The 25,343-nt window shown below is 39.3% G+C and overlaps 1 protein-coding gene across 7 annotated transcripts in view; it reads right to left on the reverse strand.

Moving 5' to 3' along the window:
* arb2a (ARB2 cotranscriptional regulator A) overlaps positions 1–25,343 on the reverse strand; it is a 450,847-nt gene that overhangs the window by 385,354 nt on the left and 40,150 nt on the right. For all 7 annotated transcript variants that reach the window (XM_062051000.1, XM_062051001.1, XM_062050995.1 and 4 more), the window contains 2 exons: positions 18,965–19,030; positions 14,333–14,524 (listed from right to left, as the gene is read on the reverse strand). In XM_062051000.1, coding sequence (XP_061906984.1) covers positions 14,333–14,524; positions 18,965–19,030 — 258 coding nt within the window. The remainder of the gene's footprint in view (positions 1–14,332; positions 14,525–18,964; positions 19,031–25,343) is intronic.

Here is a 25,343-nt window from a genome sequence, read left to right on the forward strand (position 1 = left end):
GGCCCTGCATTCGCCTTTGAAGGTGTCAAGTGCATTGATCTGAGCTGCGGGATGTGCTGGGACCTCTCCACCTGGAGGTGTGTGTGTGTTTTTATGTAGGTGTGTGTTGGTTGTGCTGCCACTATTACAAGACCATAGTGAGTCAGAGCAACTTCTGACCCCTCCCACATGGAGTCAGAGAAGCTGTCCTTTGGCTAAACCAAGATGTTAGATAGAGTGATACCTTCTGCTGCCACCTGATACCTGGAGATAGGCTGTATACACACTGTACCTTCAATGTTATCACAACACCCCTAACACACGCACAAGGCCGCAGCTCGAGGGGAACTGAAGCAACTAATGAGAATTGAGGAGGAGGGGAGAAAAACGATCGGAGCGACAGATTGAGGACCGAGAAGTGCAGCGCAGCGATGCAACGCAGGCCCAGTTGAAGGTGACTAATGTTGAAAAAGACATCATCTGGCTAAAGAAGAAAATAACTCAAAAGGAGTAGAGGAAGGTCACAGGACTGAACTTGAAAGAGTTCTTTTTTTTTTTGAGACAGTGTTTGAGTTGGTCTGCTTCACTGCCCCCCTTTCAGCCTCCCATTGAAATAAAGCAGATACAAACCCGAAGGCTTTTGACACCCTTCTGAAAACACCACACACCCCTCTCACTTATGGGGTCTACAGGGGGGGTGAGAAGGTTGAAGGCAAGGCGAGGCCATAGATCTGTGTTCATATTAACAGCTTGAAAATTACAAAACCCAAAACCAGTAAAGTTGGCACGTTGTGTAAAACATAAATAAAAACAGAATACAATGATTTGCTAATTATTTTTAACCTATATTCAATGGAATGGACTGCAAAGACAATATATGTAATGTTTGAACTGGTAAACTGTGTTATTGTTTTGCAAATATTATCTCATTCGGAATTTGATGCCTGCAACATGTTTCAAAAAAGCTGGCACAAGTGGCAAAAAAAGACTGAAAAAGTTGAGGAATGCTCATCTAACACTTATTTGGAACATCCCACAGGTGAACAGGCTAATTGGGAACAGGTGGGTGCCATGATTGGGTATAAAAGCAGCATCCATGAAATGCTCAGTCTTTCACAAACACGAATGGGGCGACGGTCACCACTTTGTGAGCAAATGCCTGAGCAAATTGTTTAAGAATAACATTTCTCAACCAGCTATTGCAAGGAATTTAGGGATTTCACCATCTAAAAGCCGTAATATCTGGAGAAATCACTGCACGTAAGCAGCAAGGCCGAAACATTGAGCACCCGTGACCTTCGATCAAAAAGCATCAAAAAGCGACATCAGTATGTAAAGAATATATCACCACATGGGCTCAGGAACACTTCAAAAAACCACTGTCAGTAACTACAGTTTGTCGCTACATCTGTAAGTGCAAGTTAAAACTCTACTGTGCAAAGCCAAAGCCATTTATCAACAACACCCAGAAACGCCGCCGGCTTCGCCGGGCCCAAGCTCATCTTAGATGGACTGATGCAAAGAGTGGAAAAGTGTTCTTTGGTCTGACGAGTCCACATTTCAAATTGTTTTTAGAAACTGTGAACGTTGTGTCCACCGGACCAAAGAGGAAAATAACCATTGAACACCAATGTGTTGCTGCCATTAAATTCTAAGTTAATGATTATTTGCAAAAGTCATGCCCGTTTAAAAAAAATAAAAAAACAAATGGGGTGCTTTTCAAACAGAGTTTAGCACCGTTTTTGATTCATTAGTACTGCGATACTACACTAGTACCGATATACCGTACAACCCTATACAAGCGGTTACGAGACGTAGAAGTATCAAGACATGCAAAGAACCTTCACAAGCACGGGGAGTGTGCATTACCACCACCGTGAAAGGCGAGGCGTGGAAGCATGCTGAGCACCTCCACAAGCATGCGACTAAATTTCTAACAGGAGTTATGGCGAGCAGTATTGCTAAAAAGACAAAACCCAGGAGACATTCTTCTGTCATTTTAACACTCCAACTTTCTGGCGAAGTACATAAATCAGGTGTGTCCAAAGTGCAGGTCAGGGGCTGTTTGTGTACTTTTTTGTTTTGGCCTGTGGCACATTGAAAGAATGAAATAAAACAACAAAAAAAGAAAAAAGGAAACAATACAGTAAATATGCAATTCATATTGTCCCGTTCCTGGGTGGATGTGCGTGAGAGGAAGATCGGGGGTTAAACATTTTGCAATGCAGTCTGCTGAAAATGAAGGAAAGCGGCACTCTACATATTAACTGACGCTGTGGTCAAAGTTGGACTTCACTGCCGTCGGGTGGCTAAAGTGGATAGGGTATTCCCCCAATTTGTCACGTTTCATGTGTCAGGTAAACCGCGGCGAAGGGGGCCATATGAATCCCCTTCCCACTGCACAGGCAGTAAGAAAGACTGTGAGGTGAGTCCCTTCAAAAAAGGACAAAACACAGCTTTGTACATTTTGTTCTTCTATTTTGTTGATGGTACTTTAACCATATTTTGCCATTCCACAAGTTTTATTCCAGGTTCTATGGTGATTAACACACTTTTCCTCCTGCCGTTATTGGTACCCAACAATGGTGAAAAAAACAAAAACACCTGCTAAAAAGCCAAATTAAATAAAACAAACAAGAGTTATTTCCCATTGGTCAACTGAGCTGAAGAATAAGTTTTGCCTCAGACGACAACTTTTTTCCTTTTGCATTCACCACTACAAACTGTCTCCGGGCAGGATGGCACCAACACGGTTCATGTGCATCCCAGGCATCAAAAGTCAAGTCCTCTAACTCCAATCTATATGGAGAGAGTATAACTAATGATCCCACCTCTCGATACCGCTTGATTATTCTGACAGCAATCGACAATCTCCCCTTTGTCCTGCCTCTCTTTCCAAACCTCCAGGCTTCCACCATCTCAAACTCAGGATGCATAGCGGTGACAGGGCCAGAAGGTAATGATACAGCTGCCATGGTGCAACAAGCAGACCTGTCGACTGTCAGGAATTGGAATCATGAAGGAATAAGCTGTCATTAAGAGGCCTTCTCCCAGTAGTGGAGCTGTCAGAAGCTTGCCTTATGCCGACTCGCTCTCTTTCTCTGTACTAGCATCTATCCTCTGCCTGTCCCACACTATTTGCAGTCTCACTGCTCTCATTTTGCCTTTTTCTGCTTCAATCCTCTCCATGCCGCTCACTTTCTCCTCTTTTCTGCTGCCTTCAAGCCAATCATAAACCAGCAACACCGCCGACTTCCTTTCCCAATAACAGAGTCCTCTTTTCCACCGGTTTACCCAACTCTGTGGAGTAAGCGCCTCTCACCTGTCATTTATGGGGCTCACCACTTCTACATGCACAACACGCACAGTCAACACGCAAACCATCTGCACAGGCAACACAAAGACTTCCCACATGACACTTGGTGCTAGATGTGACCACATCATGTGTATTCATGCGCAGATATACATTCTGTCATCTTAATCGTGTCATATTGGGACAGATAGTTACATTTACAACACTTCCTTACGGTCTACATAACATGTCATGGTGGTTCTTTGGTCAAAATGTTGCATGGATTATTGTAACAATGTGGTCGCATGGATATGCGCGGGTCGGTCTCCCAAGATGCAGCAGGAAACTCCGGAGGCAACGTGCAGGTGAGACAATTATTTATTTGGATAAATCATGCAGGAAATGCAGAAAAACAAAACAAGCGTGCCGATAGCACGGGAGGCAAAGCTAAGGAAGAGGCTAGCGCGGAAGCTAGCATACAAACAGGAATCAATAATCAAAAATATAGACGTCGTTAACTGTTGCGTAGTGCAAACAAGGAAGCCAGACTGATTGTGGCAAGAAACAGGAATAAGTAGCTCTCTAATTAGTGCCCAGAAGCAGGTGAGCGTCCCGAACACTAATCAGAGGCAGGTGAACCTAAACTGCAGTCATGGCAACTAAAACGCAAACCCAGGGGTGCTGAAAACAGAACTGAGGAAGTCAAACTAACAGAACAAAACATGATCCGGGCAACGGATCATAACAATTATGTTTTACAGATTATCTTCAAGCCGCTTTCTAACCGTCTCTTCAGGATGTTTTGTGTGTGGTCTTATTTACGTGCCTCCACTTCGACTGCTTCTTCTTCCCGCCAGCCATGTTGTAGTTTTTAGCGCTTCAATATTGAGTCTATAAGCTAGAAGCTTGTATTATATAATACAGTGGTCCCCAACCACCGGCCCGCTGCCCGGTACCGGTCCGTGGACCGATTGGTACCGGGCCGCACAAGAAATAAATTTAAAAAAAAAAAAAATTACATTTTTATTTTTTATTAAATAAACATACAAAAATCACAATATATACATTATATATCAATATAGATCAATGCAGTCTGCAAGGATACACTCCGTAAGCACACATGATTGTATTTCTTTATGACAAAAAAAAAGAAAATACCATAACCCCGGGACTTAGGCCAATTCCAAATACACTGAAACAGGTACTAATAGGTAAGAAAAGTTGTTTTTGCACAATAGGTGCAAAATAAGTACAGATGGTGTCATAATACCCGTGACCCCGAAAGGGACAAGCGGTAGAAAATGGATGGATGGATGGTGTCATAATATTTAAGACCAGTGTTGGGACTAACGCGTTACAAAGTAACGCGTTACTGTAACGCCGTTAGTTTCGGCGGTAACTAGTAATCTAACGCGTTATTTTTTATATTCAGTAACTCAGTTACCGTTACTACATGATGCGTTACTGCGTTATTTTACGTTATTTTTTAATGTAGTATCGGCTAGGAAACTGAAGATCTGAGTGTGTTTTGTGGCAGCGCTGCGGTGGAAAAGAAAGGGCGTACGTGCTTTCTGTGGGTGGGGGCGGGGGGGACTCCCATACCGTAGTTGAGGAGCGCAGGGGAGACGTTCCTTCGGGGCTAACAACCTTCACTTTACCCGGAAGTGGTCTTTACAGCTGAAGGTGAATGACGAGGCCGGCGGTTTGTTGCAACTTTGTGACTTTATTGGACGCAGCCATCAACCAAGCTAGAGAGAGCACCTGCATGCACTCACTGTCCCCGCTCCCTCACTTCTCTCGCCCACTCACTCACTGACGTCCCTCACCCACATGCTGTCATATATTAAAGGGCCACACACACACGCACACACATAAACACTACTATCATAACAACTAACAAGACATCAAGGCGAAGCCAAAAGTCGATTTTTTTAACAAGGAGAAATTCTCAATACTTTTCTTTTGTCGAGCACAAAGAAAATAACATTTAAGTTAAATGTAAGTTGTGTCTTGGATCAAATATCCTATCTACTTCAAGTTCAAGTTAAAGTGCCATTATGTTGCAGCTATTTAAAATAGTTTTGTCAATTTGTTCTGGCCTGAAATAAATTGGCCTTTGAAACATATCTTTGTCTTTGTGTGTTGTATGTAGACCACATTGCTTAGCAGAGTTCAGTGATGCAAATGCATGTCAAGTTGATCAACACATTGTATTATTCTCCAGTGCAATAACAGTACTGAAATGAAGGCTAAAGGGCATTAATGGGAGCTTTTAAAAAAGAAAAGAAAAAAAGAAGTAACTAAATAGTTACTTTTCAAAGTAACGCATTACTTTTTGGTGTAAGTAACTGAGTTAGTAACTGAGTTACTTTTGAAATGAAGTAACTAGTAACTATAACTCATTACTGGTTTTCAGTAACTAACCCAACACTGTTTAAGACTACTAATTATAATGGAAGAAACACTTTCAAACCCAGTAAACTTGTCTTTTTTATGAATATATTACACCATTGCAATTTGAAGGTCAATAACTTTTAATTATGCTGAATAAGTTAACAAACACACAAATAATATTTACTCTAAATCTCGGTTAGAAAACATTCTAAACATTCAAGAAATATTGGTCAGCTTGAAAATTTGAGCCTGGCGGTTTGTTTTGTCATCTTTTTTTGTTGCCATCACTTTCCAACAAATTTGGCATACTTGTTAGTTTGCTCTTGTTAACACCTCACTCATTTGCTTTGAAGCCCAAATATTCCCATATCAATTATTTGCATTTACAATCATTTCTACTCACAATGTGTGTTACTTTTGCAGTGCTTCATACTAGTGGACAGCGACTTGCTAGGCGCTGTCTTTGCCCACTGAGGCAAAGATTGTGGATAGTTTTTAAGAGTAGGGATGGGTACCGAATTCGGTACTTTTATAAGCACTGACCAAATTCTAACGTAAAATCAAAAGTTGACATATTTCGATACCTTTGGTTGCAGACTAAACACTGGCTCAGGTAAACAATCACTCAAGCAGCACTTAGCACGGACTAGGTTGTTCACCGGTCGCACACATGTACACACGCACGCACGCACGCACGCACGCACGCACGCACACACACACACACACACACACACACACACACACACACACACACACACACACACACACACACACACACACACACCCACACCCACACACACACACACACACACACACACACACACACACACACACACACAGAGAGACAGACAGGCACCAATGAGGATCATAAGACTAAACATTCAATCTATTAAATAGCCAACATTTTAAGAATTAATCAAAGATACAATACTACACGTTGAGTCTATTAAGAGTTTTAAACATCATCACAAAATGCTTCTTTTTTCTTTTTGAGGAAGTTGGATTTTGTTGTTTTCATTGCTGCCAATTGAACAGTTTTTTGTAAATAAATAAACAAGGTTAATTTACTGTTTTTGTTTTTTTTTTAGCAATTTGCCTTTCCTTTTTTTTTTAAAATGGACAACATTTAATAGTCATCTTAAATGTAACAGCTGAATGAACAACACAGTCACAGTAAAATTACCTATTTATGAATGAATTAGTCATATTTGTTGTTAGTAAGCACATACCTAAAAAAACTTAAGCTGCATTTAAAAGTCCATGGAAAAATTAGAGCCAGTAAATGTGTGTGGGCTTTATTATTTGACTAATCGTTAAGATAATCGTTGACTAATCGACTATCAAAATCATTGTTAGTTGCAGCCCTACTGTATTTGCTAGTGGCAAAATGCTTTGTGATGAAGGAACAAAATCACAAGCTGTGTTGGTCTATCTTTGCAAACAAATAACAACAAAGACTTTCAAAATTGTATTTTGCCATTGAAATAACCTTAAAACCCTGTTATGTTCTACAGTATGACAAAACACAAGACTTCCAGACAGTATTGTTTTCAACCAAAAACAATACAAAGAGTAAACACTGCTGCAGCGTATAGCTTGTAAGCTTTTAAGGTCTTTATCACTACTTTTTTTTCAAATTGATTATATATATATATATATATATATATATATATATATATATATATATATATATATATATATATATATATATATATATATATATATATATATATATATATATATATTTGTTTATAAAGGTCTGAAGGAATGTAAATACTGTACATGATGTAGCAAGAAAACAAAACACAGAGCTCCAGTCAATCAATCAATGGCCCCCTAGTGCACACTGTGAATGGCCAACAGTCGCATTACAGATAGAGCATGGAAATGTGAAAGTGGGACTTCACAAAAAGATATAGAAGAACCCAAATTATTTCAGAAAACAGACTCATTTAGTGCATGACTCCTAATTGGTCCGCAAGTGTGATTACAGTAGCTGAATACTTAACCAAATATGATCCTCCCCTTTGTGCCTACTGTCAACAGCTATCAGTCCTAGCTTTGTTTTAAAACTAAAGGTGAATGAAGTTGTTTGTACACCTGGTAATTTAGTACAAGTAAAGTGAAGCTGCACATTTTTCCCAAATGGTACAAAAAGGCGTCGACAGTTCTTCTACATTTACAAAACCCAAAACCAGTAAAGTTGGCAGGTTGTGTAAATGGTAAATAAAAACAGAATAAAATGATTTGCAAATCCTTTTCAACCTATATTCAATTGAATGGACTGCAAAGACAAGATGTTTAATGTCTAATATAGTGACAAACTCTAGTTACTGACAGTGGTTTTCTGAAGTATGCCTGAGCCCATGTGGTAATATCCTTTATACACTGATGTCGGTTTTTGATGCAGTACCGCCGAAGGGATCGAAGGTCACGGGCATTGCCGCTTACGTGCAGTGATTTCTCCAGATTCTCTGAACCTTTTGATGATATTACGGACCGTAGATGGTGACATCCCTAAATTCCTTGCAATAGCTCATTGAGAAATGTTGTTCTTAAACAATTTGCTCACGCATTTGTTCACAAAGTGGTGACCCTCGCCCCATCCTTGTTTGTGAATGCATTTTATGGAAGCTGCTTTAATACCCAATCATGGCACCCACCTGATTAGAAGCCACAGAATAAGAAAGCAAACACACACAGACATGAGTTCATTTTCATTTATCGTTCAATGAATTGATTAATTGACCTAATGACATCAGCCATGAGAAGTTGACTTTCACATAAACGTATCCTGACATTGGCATCGAAACAGCAGTTCACATTTAGAAAGATTTTCCCCTGCATTAAAAAAAATTAGTATAAAAAAATCTAGAAGGTAATTTCTTCAAATGCATAAGCCAAGTGTGGCGCCAAGATCATCAATTTACAATGTTCAGTGTGGTGGGAAAAGCCCCACTACCTTGCACCATCAGCTATTTCTCCCACATGCACGCTGATTGGCAGTTGTGATCCCATCAGAGGAGAGAAAAGGCTGACTGGCTCTCAAGGAACGCGGTTAAGAACGTCTGAACGGCATTTTAAAGCGTTCATGTCCTGACAGACACGTACTCGCACGCTTTAGAGTTGAACACACAAAGTAGGGTTCTTAATTCGGGGTGTGTACTCATGAGGGTGTATTTTGTAAAGCCAAAAGCGCTCCCCGTATTCCCCTCTAAATGCACTCAAGTTGACCCTTTGCCGAAGGCTTTGAATTTCCAATCAACTTCCCAGGAGTAACTTCACAAGAACTGCACTGGAGGCGATACTTCTTTTTATTTTTTTTACTGAGAAATGTTTGTGAAAAAGTACATAATGTAAACGTAAAAAAGTATGCTTTGATATTGTCGGACTGTGATAATGTTAGTGATATCGACATAACACATGTATTATTAAATTACAAAAAACTCAAATATGAATGAATGAATGAAACATTTAGAATATTTCTTTTTTCTTTACTCTATATTAGGTCTGCAATGATTAGTCGACAATAAAATTGGTCGCCGACAATAGTCGTGACGTCGTCACTCATGTCTTCCGTGTAGAAGCGAATCAGCACCGCCACTTGCAAAAACATTGCCAGTGATAACATGTAAAGTGTAAAAACATTTCCTCTGATTCTTGTTAAAAAAAAAACATGAATACCTTGCTCATTTTGCAAAGCAGACCTTGTTTTTATGGCAGTGCATATGCGATGCGCGAGCATGATGTCGAACGTCTGAAAGAAGAACGCGGTCTTAGCCTGGATAAGAGTGTTACCTTGCTAATCAGCGAACAAGAGTGAGACGAAGTTGTGTGAAAAATAACTTTAACTATCATTTTAGCCAAAGTCTGCATGTTAAACTTTGTCTACTTCAATTCAAGTACTTTTTATAGCAGCGTCAATTTTCAATGCCATAAAATGAGGCCACAATTACAAACGCAAACCACACACACACACACACACACACGCACACACACACACACACACGCACGCACGCACGCACAGACAGACACAGACACAGACACACACACACTTTGTTGTATTTGTTACCTTCCAGAGACCTCCAAAAAATGCCTACCTCTAGTATCAAAATAAACGTCATCATTTTACTCAACACAAGTCAAAATTTGACAAGAAAAACTGAACATTTGTCCAATATTATGATAAAAGTTGGAATTTTACTCAATAACCATTGCAATTTTACAAGAAAAAGCCTGACATTTTGGCAATTTTATGAAGAGAGTCGTAATTTTACAAGCCAAAAGTCACAATTTTATAAGAAAACTTAAAAATGGTTGCAATATTATAATAATAATTTGAATTTTACTTTGCAAAATTATGACAAATGTCCTAATTTTACTCAAAAAATTTCACTATTTTACAAGAAGAACACAAAAATTGGCAATATTGTGATACAAGTCAGAATTGTATATGACAAATGTCAACATTTTGCAATAAAAAGTAATCATTTTATATAAAAAAGTTATAATTTTCCGAGAAAATGTTGCAATATCACAGAAACAGAAAGAACATGAGAAATAGTTCCCAATTGTATAAAAAAGTCAACACATTATGAGAAAAACACTGCTTTTAGTTCTTTTTTTTGTTTTTTTTGTTTGTAATTGGTTTTTAATCTTCATTATTTATTTCAAGTTATTACAGTGTCTATATACATATGTATTTTATTGTTTTAATTAATTTTGGCCAAAGGGGGCGAGTTTCAATTTCTTACACACACTTGTTATTACATATGTTGGCCAGAGGGGTAGCACTTCAATTTTTTACACACACTCGTTATTTTATATGTTGACCAGAGGGTAGGGGTGTGGGGAAAAAAATCGATTTGAATCCGAATCGCGATTCTCACGTTGTGCGATTCAGAATCGATTCTCTTTTTTTTTTAATCGATTTTTTTAAATGTATTTATTTATTTTTAAATTATTTTTAATTTTATTTTTGTATCTTTATTCCAAAACCAAACCCGACCCAGCAACACTCAGAACTGCAATAAACAGAGCAATTGAGAGGACAAACACAACACAGAACAATCCAAAAGTAGTGAAACAAAAATGAATATTATCAACAACAGTATCAATATTAGTTACAATTTCAAGATAGCAGTGATTAAAAATCCCTCATTGACATTATCATTAGACATTTATAAAAATAAAAAAAAAAGAACAATAGTGTCACAGGGGCTTACACTTGCATCGCATCTCATAAGCTTGACAACACACTGTGTCCAATATTTTCACAAAGATAAATTAAGTAATATTTTTGGTTCATTTAATAGTTAAAACAAATTTACATTATTGCAATCAGTTGATAAAAATCGTCCTTTACAATTATAAAAGCTTTTTACAAAAATCTAATACTGTGCTTGCATGTCAGCAGACTGGGGTAGATCCTGCTGAAATCCTATGTATTGAATGAATAGAGAATCGTTTTGAATCGGGAAAAAATCGTTTTTGAATTGAGAATCGTGTTGAATTGAAAAAAAATAGATTTTTAATCAAATCGTGACCCCAAGAATCGATATTGAATCGAATCGTGGGACACCCAAAGATTCACAGCCCTACCAGAGGGGGAGCACAGACACAGTCAATTGGAAAAATCCCTCCTTTTTGGGACCACCCTTTTTTTGATAGATTTCACCACCAGGGGTGCAAATGAGACATTCTCTATTAGATGCAATGGTTTTCCATATTGGGACCATGATTTCGGTCCTAAGTTGTTCACCGGTCGCACGCACACACGCACACACACACAGAGACAGACAGGCACCAATGAGGAGGTATCATAAGACTAAACATTCAATCTATTAAATATCCAACATTTTAAGAATTAATCAAAGATACAATTCTACCTGTTCCCAATTAGCCTGTTCACCTGTGGGATGTTCCAAATAAGTGTTTGATGACCATTCTTCAACTTTCTCAGTCTGTTTTGCCACTTGAAACATGTTGCAGGCATCAAATTCCAAATGAACTAATATTTGCAAACAATTACAAAGTTTACCAGTTCCAACGTTAAGTATCTTGTCTTTGCAGTCTAGTCTATTCAACTGAATATAGGTTGAAAAGGATTTGCAAATCATTGTATTCTGTTTTTATTCACCATTTACACAATATGCCAACTTCACTGGTTTGGGTTTTGTACATGAAACAGCATTCACACAAATTCCAGGCTGTGCTCGACTGAGCCACAAACATTGCCAAAATAGATGCAGACAGCCCAAATTGACTACAACTGTCTTTGCTGTGTACACCACACTACAAGGCCTGTCTGTGGTAAAACACCAGGATGATGATTTGTCAGTGTAGGAACGCAATTTCTTGTTTACTATGATGAACGAGCAAGACTTGCACTACCATGTTCTCTATATCTAGCCTGTCACTTTGACTCTCCGCAGCACAGGGCTTCCTTCCGCTGCAATCCCATCCTGGGCAAACGCAATTCAAAGACAGTCTCCGAGACGCTGAATCATCCGTTGACACGCAGGCATGCAACACAAACATCTCCAGAAGTTGTGCACAGCAGGAAAAAGGGCCTTTACACTGAGCGTAAGTCTTTATGGCCTTCAGGTGGACCCAGCGGAGGGACGAGTGAGGGGGGGGAGAGGGAGAACAAGATCCCTGCACTAAGTCAATTTGAACAGCAGGCTGATGAAATTACACAGGTAGAGGTGGCCAGCCTTGACAAATGCGCAAAGGGGTGGGGATGGGGAAAATTGTAAAGAGGTAGAGACCCCTTTTAGTTGCATTTACACATCAGCAAATAACTGCTACATAATTAATTACCTACTGGATAATTGTTTTTATATATCTTTTTCAGGATACACAAAAAAAGGAAAGTCGAAATGATGTGGTCTAGTTACTTATAAATAAATGACAAGCTGTCCGTTCAGTCCATATTTATATAAGAGTCATCCTTCATTCGATTCATAATTTATTTATATAACAACTCTCCACTGTGTGTGAGGTGTAACACTTTCTCATGTGAAACAGCTATCACACAGCACATTTTACTTATGTGCGTATTAAAATATGTGCCATACACTCTCCATACGTATTTATTATAATAATTACATCACTATATACAACTTAAATTGCACTGATTCTACAAATGTGTTGTAAAAATTTTATATAAAATATATGCTACTGTGACATCTTCATTTCCTTCACAGAACGAATGAATCCATCTCTGCTCAATGAACTGACAATCTCCTAAATTGCATGTATGTATGTAAATATAAAAAGGGAACTGTGATCATTGTAATATGTATTCAAAGGGGTCATATTATGATTTGTTTTTCAACATTTGAAACACATGTAATGGTGGTTCTTTGGTCAAAATTTTAAGTTCAAATGTTCGTGACTTACGCCGATCCAAAATACCCCCCAAAAAATGGATTTGCATACTAAGCCCCCTTTAACACATCATTGTAGTATTGTATTGAATATGATTTGGTGAAAATTTTGCAGGAATTTTTCGACAGTCCAATTTAGAACCCGTTTTTTGAGTCTGTCTACAAACGTTTCGTTCGTGTGTGGTGTTACCAAATTGCAAATGAAACTCTCCACGCCCCACTTTCTCCAAAAGAATCAGAATTTATATTTTCAAAAAGTACAAGATTAAATAAAATTTAAACAAATAAAAATAAAAAACACTATTGTTTTCAGTCACAGTCAAAAATATTTTTCATTAACATGTGTTTCATCAAACCAAGTTGCTGTTTTTTCCGTCAGATCATTAATCCAAATAGCTCTTAATGGTCCATGTTGACAAAACAGGTAAGTCTAAAATGTTGAGGACAAAAAAAATAGTATTTATTTTATCAACATCAGAGTGAGCGCAAGAGCATGAAACAAGAAGGAATAACACTGGAGCCTGCGGTCATTGGAACAAGAGAGCAGAGGAGGAATTAGGGGCCTTGTAGAGAGCATGAACTATAAATGCCCACATTAGTCCGTCCATTTAATCTGTGACGTCATACTGTGCCAAATGTTAAAAAAAAAAAAGACTGAAAACCACAGAATTCCAGAGGCATCCAAAACTGCATGCAAGCTCACGCCCAAATGCATGAATCTTATGATTTTACATTTTATTTTTTAACACGAGTAGCCAACGTTGTAAAACCATTTATAGGTCAAAAAGGAGGACAATCATCAAATGTCCCCTTTAAGAAAATACACACAAACGACACTATTCAATGTATTTCCTCAAGTGATCCCCGCTTCCGCCATCCATGCCCAAGGACACACTGCCGTTGTGTCCTTGGGCAATACACTTTACCCACCTGCTCCCAGTGCCACCCACACTGGTTTAAATGTAATTTAGATATTGGGTTTCACTATGTGAAAGTGTTTTAAGTCACGAGAGAAAAGCGCTATATAAATATAATTCACTTCACAAGTGTCACATGATGTTAGCACTTCGTAATCTGAATCCCACTCCACTGGTCAGCCCATCCCAGCTGGACGAGGGGTGGAGTACACCCTGAACTGGTAGCAAATCAATCACAGATGACATATATGCAGCCGCATTCACGCCTTTGGGCAAGAGTCTCCATTTACCCTATCATGAAGGTTTTTGGACTGAGGAAGGACATCGGAATAAATCTATAATAATGTAAAATACCCTACCTCCATGGCTCTGGTGATGAAGGGGATCTGAGTTCCTGAGTCCAGGTCCTGGTTGATGATAAGTCTTCGAGCCCACTGACCGGCTCGCACCACACCGCTGCCCTGGATCAGCACCAGTAGCTTGGAAGGGTTGGACAAGGCATTGGGGCTCAGGTAGATGAAAGAAGAAGGCTCATCCATAGTGGCGTCGAGCTAATGTAAAAACACGGAAAACATAATTTAGTTGCAGTGATGTCTGAATCAAAGCCAAAAAAGCTCTATTGTCTAAACTGCATTGCATTGACACTTCAGTCAAGAATGTCCAGGTGTCCAATACATTTAAAGCTTTTTTACTGAAAGACTTTATTGTGAAAAGTATCATTCAATGCATGTGTTTACAAAGAAACAGCCTTCACTTGGATGGATGCTATGCTTTGAAAAGCTAACATGCGTCAACACTCTAAGCATGAAGAGAAAACAGCCAGTGATTAATAGTGAGACAGAAAGTGTTCCAGAGAGGATAAGTGAGTTTGTGTACATGCGCTCCCGAGTACGACAAGAGGAATCTCGAAGGAGACAAACACTGTCCATAAAAGCCATGGGTGGCAGCTGCAAGAACTTAATCCAAGCAGACAAAGAGAACTGAGTGGGGGAGAAAATCTTGCCCTTTTGTACTCTGGTGCTCCCTCATTCCCTCTCACTATACTTGGCTGCAGTTAATCTTCTTAAAATCGCTGGTCACAAGTTCAATGCAATGCAGGTGGACAGACCCACCACTAACATACAAATGCACACGCCGCATACACTTAGGCGGGTGGGCCATAGAAAAGCATAACAGAGCCATTTTGCAGTGAAATAATGATATAAATAGTCCAGGCAGATAACCCAGTGAATGTGTATGGGGGCTAATGAAAGCGCTGAATCCCCTGCTAGTGGTTGATTTATGGAGCCTCTTACCACTGCTGCTAACTCTGCTAACATTCCTATAAATGCAGCCCTGAAAAACGATCACAGCTTTTATTGACAGACAAAAAAAAGAGATCGATGGATAAAGGCGAGCTACATATATATAAGGGCGAAAAGAGGCGAACATGCTTTCAACAACAAATAAAAGGGATCAAGTGTGCAGAGCCAGGATGATCTGGCTAAAGAGTATCTCCAGAAGAGTAGAAAGTTCCCCCGTTTGAGCACATCAATGCAAAACAGATTAAGCATGCTGCACTGCACTGTCACAAAACTGTTAATTTTTTGAAGAGACACTTTTTACATAGAGGATTTAGACATTGGAGGGTGGTAACATAAAAAGAGGAAATATAGGAAATGGGACTAATGAGAGAGAGAAGTACAAAGACTCCTCACAATCTCAGCCAGTACGTGTCCATGCACTAAGTTAGTCCAATTTCTCAAATAGTTTGGCTCTAAATAAGCATCCAACAACCAATGGAAACACCTTAGTCTGATTGTGTTTTTGAAATGTCAGACTAACACACCTGGATTATGCGACTGAAAACCCGATCTTTCGAGTGGGCGTGTGCGGCCAGAGAGACCCTTCGTCTCGCGCACGCGCCAGTCTCATCGTGCGGGATACAACCCGGAAGTAGATCCCATTCAGTAAAAAATAAGCAACAATTGTAATGGAGAGGAGACAGTTTATTTGCTTCACAAATTAAAATACCAGAACATTTTAAAGTGCATCGATGGGAGAAAACAAACAAAAAGAGACGTATTTAGTAGGGTAGCTAAGGAAATCAATTTTGGCTTCCGGAACAAAAAACGAATGAGATAGAAGATAATGAAGCAGGTATATTAAAGGTGAATACTAAAGTTTACACAAACCTCTTCACGCTGCATTTGTGCACTCCAAATTAATGTACAGTAACTCTGTATTACACACAACTGGCACGATAGTCCAGAAAACCTTTATCTGGAACAGAATTGGCCGGGGCATAAACTGTCTTTTCCTTCGGATTTTAAACTCATTCCATCAATCCACAGAGCCTTTTGACTGAACTCCGAGACATTTAAAAGTTTTGTTTTAATGATTCTCCGTCCAAATATTTATTTGAAAATACTCTCTACCGCCATACTTGCCAACCTTGAAACCTCAGAATTCGGGAGATGGGTTGGGGGGGTTGAGGTGGGCGGGGTTGGGGGGTAGCGGGGTTTGGTGGTAGCAGGGGTGTATATTGTAGTGTCTCGGAAGAGTTAGTGCTGCAAGGGATTCTGGGTATTTGTTCTGTTGTGTTTATGTTGTGTTACGGTGCGGATGTTCTCCCGAAATGTGTTTGTCATTCTTGTTTGGTGTGGGTTCACAGTGTGGCGCATATTTGTAACAGTGTTAAAGTTGTTTATACGGTCACCCTCAGTGTGACCTGTATGGCTGTTGATCAAGTATGCCTTGCATTCACGCACATATTATGTGACCGGGCCGGCACGCTGTTTGTATGGAGAAAAAACGGACGTGACTACAGGTTGTAGAGGACACTAAAGGCAGTGCCTTTAAGGGACGCCCCCAATATTATTGTCCAGGTGGAAATCGGGAGAAATTCGGGAGAATGGTTGTCCCGGGAGATTTTCGGGAGGGGCACTGAAATTCGGGAGTCTCCCGGGAAAATCAGGAGGGTTGGCAAGTACCGTATTTTCCGGAGTATAAGTCGCACCTGCCGAAAATGCATAATAAAGAAGGAAAAAAACATATATAAGTCACACTGGAGTATAAGTCGCATTTTTGGGGGAAATTTATTAGATAAAATCCAACACCAAGAATAGACATTTGAAAGGCAATTTTAAATAAATAAAGAATAGTGAACAACAGGCTGAATAAGTGTACGTTATATGACGCATAAATAACCAACTGAGAATGTGCCTGGTATGTTAACGTAACATATTATGTATGGTAAGAGTCATTCAAATAACTATAACATATAGAACATGCTATACATTTACCAAACAATCTGTCACTCCTGATCGCTAAATCCCATGAAATCTTCTTCCTCTGTGTCGCTTTTAAACAACTCTGCCAACTCCAAAGGTAGACAATGCGCCGCTTCCTCTCTCTATCGGTACGTCGCTTACGTCAGAGTCATCGTCAGTTGCAGTTCCAATTATTCCAGCCTTTCTGAATCCGGACAGGATGGTTTCGGTTGTCACTGAAGCCCATGCTTTGTCGATCCATCCAATGACATCCAGAAAAGTTGCATGGCGCATTCTCCCGGTTGCCGTGAAGCTGTGCTCTCCATCCATCATCCACTGCTCCCACAGGTTGCGCAGGACTGCCTTAAAGCTCCTATTCACGGAGATGTCAAGTGGCTGGAGAATTTTGGTTAAGCCTCCGGGGATGATGGCAGGTATGGAGTTTAAAACTTTTAATTTATTTTTTAACTGGCGTGATGTGCGCTCGGAAGCCTCTCCCAGCAGCACATTGTTCAAGCACCCATTTGTGAATTCGTTCCTCGAGCTGTGGCCACCTAGCTTTTAGCCCGCGATTAGCTTTTTTAGTTTTCTTCATTTCAGTAATAGTAGCCTCCGCTTTTCGCCAGTCCCTTACAAGTTTTCCGTTTACTCCAAACTTTCTTTCTGCTGCTCGATTGCCGTTTCCTGCTGCATATTTCACTACTTCCAGGTTGTAACCTGCAGTATATGATTTCCTTTTCGGTGCCATTTTTGTTCAGCCCTTTGTTTTTATAAGTTACCGGCAATGTTGAAACGGTGGAAGTAGTACCGTAGCAGGTAGCATCTTCTTTTCCCACAATGCACTTCTGCCATGACCTGCCTCCGGCAAATTTTCATTGGTTGACATGTGTGTGACGATTGCTGTAGCATCTTCTTTTCCCACAATGCACTTCTGCCATGACCCGCTTCCGCCGAATTTGCATTGGTTGACGTGTGTGTGTGACGATTGCTGATATCCGGCTAGTCTCTTACGTGAATGAGATAAATAATATTTGATATTTTACGGTAATGTGTTAATAATTTCACGCATAAGTCGCTCCGGAGTATACGTCGCACCCCCGGCCAAACTATGAAAAAAACTGCGACTTATAGTCCGAAAAATACGGTATGTCTACCGCCAGTCTTTCTTTGCTTCTGACCTGCATACGCTCTGAGACCTTCTTGGTAGTAGCGTCATGTTCGTAGCGCAATCGAAGAGCACTTCTTGGTGCTGTCTGCTATTTAACATCAGCATAGAGACCAAATATTTTTTAATCTGTGCCAATATTACAGCGGACATCAGGTACAACAGAGCTAAGCTGTTGACTTGTAAGGAGCAACAGGTGCCTTGTTTTGGTATGACGTCATCGGTCAACCGGAAAAGCAATACGATTGATTGATTGATTGATTTATTCGCGCTAAAAGGAAATAAGCGCCCCCCAGTGTACGGGAGGCACATGGCATAAGATCAATAGTCACATTAGAGAGTGTGCATGGACCCTGGGACTTCACACATTGGTGTGAAAATACAAAAATAAAAAACTATTTGAGAAATCAGACTAATTTAGTGCATGGAAACATAGTGATTGTCTTCATTTTGTTTTCAGTATCATAATCACATGCTAATGAGTTTACCTTTTAGTAAATGTTCACATCCAATACTTTTTACTCTGCAATGGCAATATTCCAAAATAAAAAAAATATGTTTAAGCGTATACTTACTGGTAAGATTGCTTTCGTCATGTTGCACTTTGTCTCCAGCAGCTCATAAACATGCTGTGTAATGACCTACAGAGGGAAAAACATGCACAAGAGGATATAACATCAGTAACATCATCAAATGGCTTCTTCAAATCGATGATGGTATAAATTAAAAGAAGGCTTTACCCTGTAAGAACTGTTGTCCAGGTAATATCAACCATACGATGAAATATACCCCATGTTTCCACTCTTGTGCTTGAATCTTAGTGTGAGAATGTTGAGGTTGTAAGTGCCAGGTGAGGAACTCTCCAGGACGGGGGTGATGTAAGTTATGTCTATTCCTGCGGCCACAGCACTAAAGAACCTTGTATACGAGTCATTGCAACCCCAGGACAAGACTTTCATGCTTCAGTGACCTTAACAACTTTCTATTCAATTTGTCTCCTTCTTTCCTCGTCCTTATTCTCTCCCATGTCTTACTCAGCTCGGTTCTATATCACCGGCCTGATGACAAAACAAGGGCTCGTGGCGGCGCCTCAGCTACAAAGCACGTACACATCCCAGTCACGCTCGCCAGTTGGAGCTCAAACACAAACAAGTTTCAATCAGTAACTGACCGTCTATCAGCTTTGGGTAGGAATCATGCAGGTGTGAGGCGTTTGTAACTATAATGTGGCTGAATGTCAACATCTTCAACTTGATGGTTCATGACTCATGCATTCGTAACTTACTGTAATTGGCTAACTATACACAGCGTGATCACGTTTAGGTAAGTAGTGTAGATAATTATAGGTTTATATTAGGGCTGCAAGATTTAAGCAAAAAGTAAAATCCCCATTTTTTCTCTGAAAACTCACAACAGAGGGGTTGAGGTTGCTAACATCATTTTATTTGAAATGAACTAGGCTAATAATAAATATAAAGAAACAAACTACATGTATTTTAAAACAAATCTTAGTGTCTGTATTTCTTATTTGTATCATCATTTCTGATTTCCCTCATAATAATACACCTTTTTGCAAAAAAATGTTGTGTTTATTTTATTTTTACAATCTGCTATATGGGTCCATTAAAAATCTAAGTTCCACAAAATGCTTAGGAGAAATATAATCTTAGAGAAAAATTTCATTTAAAACTTTTGTACGCACGATCAACGCTTAAGACCTTCTGTATTCCACAATTGAATTCCACATACCGATATAAAGATTAAAGATTAAAGATTAAAGTACCAATCATTGTCACACACACACTAGATGTGGTGAAATTTGTCCTCTGCATTTGACCCATCCCCTTGGGGAGCAGTGGGCAGCAGCGGCGCCGCGCCCGGGAATCATTTTGGTGATTTAACCCCCAACTCCAACCCTTTGTTGCTGAGTGCCAAGCAGGGAGGTTATGGGTCCCATTTTTATAGTCTTTGGTATGACTCGGCTGGGATTTGAACGCCCTGAGATCGGTAGGTTGGAGTTCAAATCCCAGACCCGTCAGCGATCCTGTTCTGTCTCCCTGTAATGTTTGTCTGCTCTTGAGTGGGATTGTGCTGAAAATCTTAATTTCCCCTCAGGGATTATTAAAGTATTTTTTATTCTGATTCTGAAGACGCGAGTACAAGTATCCTGCAGCCCTGCAGAGTTGTAAATAAATCAATGTGTTGCTGAAAGCGGCTGTTCCTGCGTTATTGAAACAAACAACAAATACAAAATTTTGCACAATTTGAACGCGGTTCAATGCACGCTCTCTGAGCCTGTTGAGGTGGATCTCAGCTGAATACTTCTCCTTTTGTGACCACTTGTATTTGATTACCAAATAAATGAACACAAAGGCTCACTTTCACTTTGTATGCATAGCTCTCCTCGCTAAATATAGCATCAAAGTTGCAAAATTGTCACCGCAGAAGACTTTCTGTAGTGTCTTCTCTGGCAAATCAGGTGCTTATGAGGTCTTTCCATAAGTGCATTTATAGATACATCTGCCACTGTTCTATTATAATTTGTTAATGAGCAATGGCAAACCCGGAAGCACCAAATACGTATTGGTGGGTTTATTTGTGGCCACAAATAAGTGAATTATATTCATTAATATCTAATATCATAGTGTTTCACCTTAGTAAATAGATTGACTGACTACAATTTTAAATGCAGAGGTAAAACAAGTGTTGCTACCGGACCCATAGTCAAGGAATCAAGCAACATACATTTTACAATGGTAATAAAAAAAATATTTCACTGTGACAAATAAAGAATATTTGTACAAATTGACATGGAGAATTTAACTAAAGTAGCATTGGACAACCAAGAGCAGAGCGAGAAAAACAACTAAACACAGCATAAATCTATACACCCCTCAAACACATTATTTAAAATAATCCATCATTCTAGTTGACGAAAAACATGTGTGTTACCAAATGGTATAATTGGAAAGAAGGGGGAGGACAGCAATAATATATGTGATACAAGAGTATGATGACACTGTGCTCTTTAATGCCAAAACAAGCTCGATACTAACTTGATTTAGTGCTTTTGAAGTGCATGCACAAATAATATCCATACCAGGCACATATTAGCGTTATAAAAGCCAATCAAAGGCTACCCCGTCTGACCAAATGAGATGATCGATCTACAATTTGACCCTATAAAGAGTGAAAAACAGCCCGCAGAGCCAAAACAACCACATGTCATCACCACCGCCCCAGCCGCCAACAGTTAATTCACTAAAATGTCAGCCGGACTGATGAAGACTAAAATGATTTCAGGCTTTGGTATGCTACTTTTTAATAACATCAATAAGCCTCGCAGGAAATTTCCTTTGCTCTATATGTTATTTGTTCAGTGCCTCAGGTGGCTGAGCACTGTCTCATATAGAATAAGAACTAGATAAGAAGGTGATAGAAAAAAATGACAGGACAAATGTGTGTTATGAATTGATTAAAGCAAAACGGGATGAAAGTTAATGTTGAATACTGGCTGTGTGCTATTGTTTATGTATGTATGTGTATTATATATAAATATAAAATGCAGTCACGTGACCTTAAAATGGAACTGCAGTTCTTTTGGAATGTTGCCCATCATTTGTAATCATTATGAGAGACAAGGAACACATACCGCATGTCTTATTTTAATGCATTCTAACGCTATGATTCTAATGCATTCTCATTTCAGCTCAGGGGCCACGTGGAGGAAAATATATTCCCAAGTGGGCTGGACTGGTAAAATCATGCAATGAAAACTTAAAAATAAAGACAACTTCAGATTGTTTTCTTTTTGTTTAAAAATAGACGACGCACATTTGAACATTTACAAATCATAATGTGTTTTTGTTTTTTTTAAACGTACATGTTGCGGTTTATAGTACTATATCTTCATTTGTCTTTGTTTATACTTTTTGAATAAATGATGTGATAATGTTCATCAGTCAAATAGGTGAAATTGAGTGGCAGGTTTGGTGTTAATTTTGAATCTATCAGAAGATGAAAATAATAATAATATCAAAGTCAAACTACAGGATGTTATTAATGTAACTTACTAATTTTCCTTAAAATGATGTACTAACATGATATGATTTATTATGTACATATGTAGCATCATCTGCAACAAAACTTGTGAATATGACTTCATTAATAACACAAAGTAACAAGGGGATACATTTATTTTAGCTTATTTATGTGCCCCCTGAAAATGTGTCCTTAGTTATAAGTACAACACAAAATGTACAAATTATCAAAAGCATTTATTTGAGTATAAATGTCACAGGTTACATTACCAACATATTTGACAATCAAGGCATGAACGTACCAATCCACATTTTGTATACTATCATTAATAAGCTGCCAAAGTACATAGTGTTAACACACGGCACATCAGAAGTGTTAACACACGGCACATCGCTCCGCTGCCTCTGAAGTCATGAGTGGTCTGCGCACAGGATAAAATAATTGATTTATATCTAGTGGACACATTAAGAACAGCAGTTTATTTCATAAAAAAATTACAGCTCATTTTTATACTTAACAAACTCATCTTGCGAGCTGGATAAAACTTGCTCGCGAGTTGTATGTCTAACAACCCAGTTGTAAATAAATGTAAATAAAAGTCAGCTAACAATGGAGCTAATGTGAGTCATGACGTCAATGCATCTATTGCGCCCATAAAACCCACTAAAAACATTCAAAAAGTGCCAACAACTCCATTTACATTCTAGGACCTCAATGCTAATGTTAAGGATCTATTTTAATTGGTGCATTGATCACAGAGAGGTAAGTAGCTTATGCTGCTATTTTGACATCATCAGCTGATGCATCGCTTCTGAGTTGGTAAAAGTTATTTGTAGATTTTAAATCATGCTTCTCACCTGGATAGCACAAGGTTGTGGCCATAAACCGAAAAATTGGTCAACTTTGACAGCCATCTTAGACACAAAAAAGGCAAGACAGACAAAAAAAGACACTTGTTTGCACCCACCGTTTTTTTAACCCATCGTGAGGATTATGCTTAATCCTTAATCTAAACAGGAAGATATGAACATCTCATCAGTCATCTCCCATTGAGAGCAGACATTGTACAGTAAGTGATTATGATTGTTTTATTATGTGTGTTGGCTCCCACAAAGTCTGCTGTGAGTAATAGTCAGTGTTGTTGTTGAAGGTTTTATTATGTGTGTTGGCTCCCACAAAGTCTGCCGTGAGTAATAGTCAGTGTTGTAGTTGAAGGAAAATACGAACGTTGTCACAAGCCTATAGGCACTCTTTGCATATCATTTATTTTGGGGGGTATGGGGGTTGTAGAAAAGCAATACACAGCGACACTTTGACTTAAAAGTGCCCAACTTTTGAGTGTTTCGAGATATGAACTGTCTCTCAGTTTATTGTTCTGCTTCAAGTTGCGAGCAAAGGTTTTAGTTACGAGCCTCCCCCCACCGCTAGTAGCAATTGTCCTGTAAGATCCACCCAAAACATAGTCCTACTTGCTAGCATTAGCTTAGAGCTGGAGATCGACATAACTTTGTCTTCCAACCATTAGAACAAAGAAAGTGAGTGAGAAAAACAGTGCGGAGAAGAATATGGGGATGATTTTCATTTATTAAGAAAATATATCAACAAAAACATGACCGACAGTGTCTATGAATGTTCTCATTCATCCAGGTCATTGTCTTCTCAGGGCATTCAATCCAAGTAGGATGAGATGAGAGGCGAAACATCTTCTAAGACAAACAAAACAGTCCAGTTGCGATCGATTGAATGCCCTGAGATGATTGACAGTGTTACAGATTTGGCGAGGCAGTTCAAGTGTCTGTACCATACTGAAGAGAGAACATAACCCCCGTCAAGGACGTTGAAATAATATCCAAACCGCAAACATATATCCATGAAATTATTGAGAAGCTGCTAATGGTGTGATACCGTTGGAGTCAAAGATCATTTTTACAGTAAAACATATTGGAAAACCAACAGCATGCTTCTTTTTGGGGGCGACGGGTTCTGTTTTCTTCACAGCTACAGAGAAAACCATTAGTTATGACACTACCAACTTGTCATTTATCAAAATACAAGAAGAGATTTTGAAAATATTGAAATTAGTAGGGCTGTGACCATCGATTATTTCAGTAATCTAATAATTTATTGATTAGTTTGTCTGATTACTCAAGTAAATCTGATTACTCAAGTAATCAGATTCATTTGATCGTCTCAATGCGTATCTGAGAGGAAATAGTTAAACTTGAGAACACAACAAGAACCAACTGCACCGTTTGTTGTACCAATAGCAAACTCTTCCCATCACTGTGACTGTAACTAAACTGTGGGAGAACAGGCCTTGGTCACTTGGGTGTCTGCGGTTTATTTGTGCAGAGGAGGCATTGGGGCGATGAAAACAAGAAGATGGGATCAAGCGGGAAGGAAAGGACTTACAGGAGGGCTCAGTGGGAGGAATGAGAGAAAACAAAAGAGAAAAGAAGTGGATGGAAATCCCAGAGGGAGAAATCTGGTGCCAGGTCTTACTAGAGTGAACAGCTGACAGGAAAAGCAGTGGAAGGCTGAATGGATGAAGGGGAGGTGTGTGACGAATGTACAGTTCCAGGGCTTGATAAGAGTCCTTGAAGTGGGTGGGCAGTGACATCAACTCCTCATCCCCTCCACAATCTCTCCATAAAACACCACGTCGAAGGCTTAATGGTGACTGTTGAAGGAGACTGGAAGTGGTTACCTTCTTAAGGAGGGAGACAGACCTCCCACATGCAGCATGCACATGTCAGTTATCGGGAGTTCAACAATGTGTGTGTCTTTTCAGTGATTACACGACTCACGCTTGGTTTGTCTGACTGTACCCCAGGCAAAAAGGAGGGTCCTTCCCAAGCGTACACAAAAAAACGGACAATATAACAGAAGCTGGATGAAAATATTCACAGGAGC

Source organism: Entelurus aequoreus, linkage group LG06 (assembly GCF_033978785.1).
Source record: "Entelurus aequoreus isolate RoL-2023_Sb linkage group LG06, RoL_Eaeq_v1.1, whole genome shotgun sequence".
NCBI lineage: Eukaryota > Metazoa > Chordata > Actinopteri > Syngnathiformes > Syngnathidae > Entelurus > Entelurus aequoreus.